The following is a 6,452-nucleotide window of genomic DNA, read 5'->3' as shown; positions in this document are numbered from 1 at the left end:
ATAAATGCACATCGAAACAACCCTGAGGTTTTACCTCACAACCAGCAGATTAGCAAAATTACAGAAAATGGAAATAGTCAATGTTGAAAGAGAAGTAGAAAGACTGGCACATTGGTACACTGTTGGTAGAGCTGTGGATTAGTACAATCATGTAGGAAAGCAATTTGGGATTTGCACATAAAATAGCTAAAATCCATACCCTTTGACCCAGAGATTCCACTATTAGGTGTAGAAGCATATTTTAAAAACCTTGTTAAGTTTCTCTAATAATATTAAGAAATATGATTTTTCCCTAAGGCCCTTTCCAGATCCTGGGGAAAGCCCTTTGGAAAGACTGGTGATAGAAGCCAAAAAGGCCTGCCATTGATGAATGGTTTAAAAGGTAGTTTCCTCTTTTTACCCCCTGAAAGTGATTAGACTAGGTCTGCTCCATAAGTGCACTCTTATGGGCCCCTATTCAATTTAGATTCTTGACACAGCTCTGTGAGAGATTCCATTAATTCCTGTAAGTGAATAGTCCAAGAGAAATGGGATAGTAATTTGTCTGCCCAATTCTGAAATGCTAATCCACCCAGTATTTTAAGATATCTTTTCTCATTTCAAGATAGTCAATAGTCAATAAACATTTATTAAGCACTTACTATGTGCCAAGGGCAACTAGGTGGTGCAGTGGATAGAGCACCAGACCTGCAGTCGGGAAGTCTCACCTTTGTGAGTTCAGATCCAGCCTCAGACACTTACTAGCTGTGTGGCCCTGGGCAAATCGCTTAACTCTGTCTCAGTTTCCTCATCTGTAGGACAAAAAAATGGCAAACCACTCCAGCATCTTTGCCAAAAAAACCCACAAGGGGTCGTGAAGAGTTAGACACTGCTGAAATGACTGAACACAATATGCGACATTGTGCTGAGAGTGAGGGACACAAATTTTAAAAATGCCTGTCCTCCACCCTCAAGCTTACAATCTAATAGGAAAAGATAACATCCAAAAGAAAGCTGAAAAGTGTAGAGTGGGAGAGATATTTGGTGGAGAATTCAAAGAAATCCAATAAGTACGGTTGGGTGGAAAATGAAGAGAAGCCTGAGAAGATGTCTGTCCTGTTCTCTCTTCTTAAATGGAGTTTATAGCTTCACCCTCCAATCAGAGGGGCAGAGGGTACTGATGAGATGTGAGTAGCAAAGCTGATTGGATCTTGCAAGATGATGAGATTTCCCGATGATAAATTTACTGGGGATTTGGTAGAGAAATCAAAGAAGTCTAAAATGAGTATAGCAGGTAGGAAACGAAGCTATGTCTGAGATGGCTTAAGAGTCCTATAAATGTTACCTGAAATTTTCTTGGGGCAGAGTCATGTCAGAAGGCATACGGGACTCTGTAGGTTTGGATATCTCTCTCCCCAAGCTAGTTTTGAAAGTCACATGTTGAATTTATTATAAAAGAAAAGGCAAGCTATCAGAATAGAGATTCATGGTTTCGTGTGCAATGCTTTCTTTTCTGTTCTATTATGTATATGGAAATGTTCATTTATTTGCTGTTAAGGTCAGCGTATTTTTAAAGATACTGTGCTTGCTGGAGTTGTGGTATATGATTGTGATGGAATACTATTGTGCCATAAGAAATGGTTTCAGAAAAACCTGAGAAGACTTATATGAATTGTTGCAAAATGAAGTAAGCAGAAACAGAAGACTACTGTAAACAATTAACAGCAAATGATCGACTGTGAAAGGCTTAGCTACTCTGATCAAGACAATGATCCAAGACAATTCCAAAGGACCCAGGACGATAAATGCTATCCACCTCCAAAGAGAGAACTAATGAACTTTGAGGGCAGAATGAAGCATACTTCTCTTACTTTATTTTTCTCATGTGTGTGTGTGTGTGTTTTCTTTTGCAACATGGCTAATATGGAAATGTTTTGCTTGACTTCACATGTATAATTAATGTCATAGTGCTTGCATTCTCAAGGGGTAGGGAAAGGCAGGAGTAAGAGAGAATTTGGAATGCAAAATTTCTTAAAATGAATGTTAAAAAAACTTACATGTAATTGGGAAATATTTAATAAAATAAAATACATTTTGAAAAGATACTATGCTTATTAGTTACAAGTTTTGTTTTTGTTTTTTAATCTGGGGGGAGTGTTGGGAAAGAGAGGGGTAAGGATAGTAGTACGTGGGGAAAAAATAAGAGTATTCAATGAAGCATTTTTAAAAGTGCCCAAAGCTGGATGGAAGTTGGTTCAGAAGAAAACAGACAGATGGGACAGCTTTGGAACATGTTAAATGTCTTTATATACTTTAAAGAACGAAGCCGTACATAACAGATTTGTTCTTAGGATAATCCTCTTTTTCTGTTCTTTATATATGGAAATACAAACTGATGTTTTTGAAATTCAGAATAACAAAAAATTTAATTCTTTTAAAGAATAATAAATTATGACTAATTCTTAGAGAGATGGCACCTACTGGGGACAGGATGTTGTCTGTATTATTAGATGTAGTCACAATATATTGCTTAATTGTTACTCTTTGTGACAAATGAGGATTCGATCTGAAGAGGAGGAGGATTTTCCCTTCAAAATTGAGCGATCTAAGACAACGTGTCAATAAGATGTAGAGTTTCAAACCGGGAGACAATTCAGGAACTAATTTTATGTGACCACGGAAAAGTCATTTCCTTTTTCTAGAACTTAAGTTTCCTCCTTTATGAAGAGAGTGTTCTTTCCAGCTCTAAATTTTTTGATTCTAAGATTTTGGGTGACCAGATCAAGAAACAGCATAATAACTAAGACTGAAGCCATCCTGCTGCCAACACTAGTAGCTCTGCAGCAGAACTTGGACCAGCTGGGGAGAGGTACAAGAAGAGAATCAGCAGCTCAGAATTAAAACTTCTACCATTGGCATTGCCCCACCATAGACACTGGCATGGGAGGCCTCGGAAAGCAGTGGCTTCCTGTTCCTGGAAGTATATCTGGATGACTACTTGTTAAGGACACTGGAAAATGGGTTCCTGTTAGGATGAGGGTTGAACTAGATGACAACCAAGTGCCATTCCAACTCTAAGACGCCATGGAAGTTTCACCAAAAGAAAACTGGGTTTGGGAGCCCCAGGGGCAGCGCTGTCCTTCATGTTCCCTGCTGCTCAGATCACAGAGGTTCCCAATAAGGTTATGGAACAAGGCAGGGAAGGAGGAGCGGTGCCAGGTGGTTTTAAGAAGCAAGGGAAGTGGGGCAGCTAGGTGGCACAGTGAGTAGAGCACCGGCCCTAGAGTTGGGGGGCCTGAGTTCAAATCCGGTCTCAGATACTTGACACATGTACTAGCTGTGTGACCTTGGGCAAGTCACTTAACCCCAATTGCCCTGTCAAAAAACCAAAAACAACAAAAAAAATTAAAAAAAGATAAGAGAAAGGAATTACAGGCATAAGTATAAGTAGGGAAATGAAAAAAAACTATTAAAAAAAGAAGCAAGGGAAGGAGGGCAGGAGGTTAAGGGTAGTAAGACAGTACTAGTAAATAGTAAATAAAACTTCTTCATTTAGTAGAAATAGCAAATGAAATAGCTTCATTTAATAGAAATGGGGAACCAGGAGGTCCAATATCCTTCAGCCCATAGCCCAAAGAGGAAAGAAGGAAGGGAGAAGAAAATGAGGATAAAGGAGAGGAAAGAATGGCTTAATTAATTATGAATTTTTCCCCCAGAATAATACAGCCAGGCTCCTCCCCACCCCCGGAAGGAGGCTAGGGGCAAAGAGATGAGAGGGAGGGAACTTCAGAGTCCTGGAGCCTGGCAATGAAGGAAACTGCTTCCATAGCTAAAATCCCACTTTCTGCAAGAAGCCTTTCCCCATTCTCCTTAATGCTAGTGTCTTCCTTCTGTTAATTATCTCCAACTTATCTGTATAGACCTGTATTTCTGTATATACCTGTATATGTCTTCTTTGTACATAGTTATTTGCATGTTGTCTCCTACATTAGACTGTGGGCTCCTCAAGAGCAGGGACTATTTTTTGTCTTGGTATCCCTAGGGCTTAGCACAGTCTCTGGAATATAGTAGGCTCTTAATACTTGTTGACCAGACTCTTCTCAGGAGGAAGGAGGTCCTTGGGCACCTTGTTCACAGCCCGATGCATGTCTCCAGAGGACAAGTGAAGCATAGAAGGGGTGACTCTTCGCATTCTCATCCCTCCCAGAACCTTTGACCCTGCACCCTTTGCCGAAGGCTGTCCCTCACTCAACCCTCTCTAGGGCTCAGTTAGAAGAGGCACTGGGACTAGTTCACTTTTCAAGAAGTCTAACCCCTGTAAAGCCCCTGTCCCTCTCCCAGGGGAAAAAAAAGGGAAACTAGAGGAGAAAGAGTACAGGAAAGATAGAGAAAAGTGAGGGCTGAGTGAGAGAAAGGAAAACAGGAGGGAAGGAAGGGGAGGGAGGGAGAGGGGGGGGAGAGAGAGAGGGGGGGGGGGGAGAGAGAGGGGGGGGGGAGAGAGAGAGAGAGGGAGGAGAGAGAGAGAGAGAGAGAGAGAGAGAGAGAGAGGGAGAGAGAGAGAGAGAGAGAAGGGAATGTAATAAAATATCTGAGGAATGAGGAATGAAGGGGAAAGGATAGGAAGTAGAGAAGAGAAGAGAGAACAAGAGAGTGAAAGGAATGAAGTGCTGAGTTCCAGGAAAGGGCTAGGATAAGCTTAGCAGTCTCAGCTTGTCACTTCCAACAAGAGCTAGCGTGTGGAGTGAAGAGGGTTCTGGACTGCTGGAGCAGAGACACCCAAATTCTTAAGGTTGTGTGACCTTGAGCAAAACACTTTGAAGTTTTCTGAGCAGTTTCCCCTCTCTGACAAATGTGGGCAATAAAAACCTCAGCCCTTCCTTCCTCAATAGATTGTTGTGAGGATAGATATAGAAACCTTACCAAGGAGAGAAGTTTTTGCTGAGGAAGGACTGATGACTTCAAACACCAGAATAGAGAAGCCCACCTTCTAGGGTGGCCAGGGGCCTCCCAGTCTTAGCCTTAGTCGGGCTCCCCACTAAGGTTGTGTACCACCCCAGACACCTCTGGGGAGTCAGTGGAGGCAAACCCAACTCCAACTCCCTACCCCCAAACCTGGAATGCTCTTCCTCCTCATCTGAATCTCCTGGTTTTCCTAGCCTCCTTCCAGACAGCTTAAATTTCACCTTCTCCAGTAGCCTTTTCCATCCATCAAGACCCCCTTACTAATTAATATCTTCTGTTTCAGATTATCCTCTATTTACACTGTATATATCTTGTATATATGTGGTTATTTATCATTGTTTTCCCTGCCCCTCCCCATTAGGATGTGAACTCCTGGACAAGGACAAACGTTTTTGCCTCTTTTTTTTTTTTAAATTCCCAGCGTTTAGTAAGATGTGCCTTATACAGAGAGAGCTTAATAATAAGACTTCTACCAGAAGCCTTTCCCAGTCCCTAATCTCAATGTTTGTTTTCTGTACTGGCCTGATCTTCCAAGACCTTAGAGGCCCAGCTACATTCTGGGAAGATGGCACTAGGGTTGGTGTCAGTCTCCCTGGCATTTATTTGTTCTAGAGGCAGCTGTAGTCTAATTGTGCGTGAGAACCTTCAGAGTCCTGCCTTGGCTGTGAGACTGCCTTCCCCGACCTGCAGCTCCACGATTTTAAATAAGCACTTGCTCCAGGAAATCCTCCAAAAGGGGAGGGTCACCCTCTCTGGGCAGCCAGAGATCGAGGCCCTGGACGACCCCTAGCCCAAAAGCCACCCTCTTGTCCCACTTCCCAGAACAGGGCTCAGGCTACATTACATATATATTTATTCCCCGCCACTCGACGCTGGCTCCTGGCATCCTAGATACCCTGGAACCTCAGGCCCCTGATAAGATGGTGAGTGGTTTTGTTGAGTGTGCCCCCGTGCACGCCCCGTCGACCCATGAGCACGACCAGGGCCTTCGGCGTGAGTCCCACACATACAGAGCGACCATCCAGTCCCTTGGTCCTGGCGTCCAGGACGCCATCACCGTCTTCTAGGAGGTGGTCTCGGATGACACAACAGCGCCGGCCGGCCAAGCTGATTCCAGACTGCAAGAAGCTGCGGCGGTCAGGACCTGTCAGTATGCCCACCTCCTGCGGGGAGATGGCAGCCAGCAGACCTCCAGGCCTCGAGGCCCACACACAGCGGTTGTCCGAATGCCCCACCACCGCCACGTCATCGATGCGCTGGTCCCGCAGTACCGCGCTGATGTACGTCTTCCAGTCGCCCATTCCAGGGAGTTAGAGGACCCCTGCCCTGCGCTCTGAGCCCCTGGGGGTGTCCTAGCGCCCACTGTTGCTCTCCCGGTTACTGGTGTGACATCAGCGTCTTCCGTGACACCAGCACCCACTGTGACACCAAAATTTGTTCTGAAGTCACATCTCCTCCACCTTCCAGGACTTATTTGGGACCAGAGAATAGACAAGCACCTTTATTGCCCC

At 44.1% G+C, this 6,452-nt stretch overlaps 1 protein-coding gene across 1 annotated transcript; it reads right to left on the bottom strand.

The window, feature by feature from the left end:
- Positions 1-5,358: 5,358 nt before the first annotated feature.
- Positions 5,359-6,335, bottom strand: PFN3 (profilin 3). The gene has a single exon (XM_036750446.1). The coding sequence runs from the start codon at positions 6,240-6,242 to the stop codon at positions 5,829-5,831; it is 414 nt and encodes a 137-aa protein (XP_036606341.1). The 5' UTR covers positions 6,243-6,335; the 3' UTR covers positions 5,359-5,828.
- Between the last annotated feature and the right edge of the window lie 117 nt (positions 6,336-6,452).

The sequence above is a fragment of the Trichosurus vulpecula genome, chromosome 3 (assembly GCF_011100635.1).
Source record: "Trichosurus vulpecula isolate mTriVul1 chromosome 3, mTriVul1.pri, whole genome shotgun sequence".
Classification (NCBI taxonomy): Eukaryota; Metazoa; Chordata; class Mammalia; order Diprotodontia; family Phalangeridae; genus Trichosurus; species Trichosurus vulpecula.
This window is presented reverse-complemented; position numbering and strand designations above follow the sequence as displayed.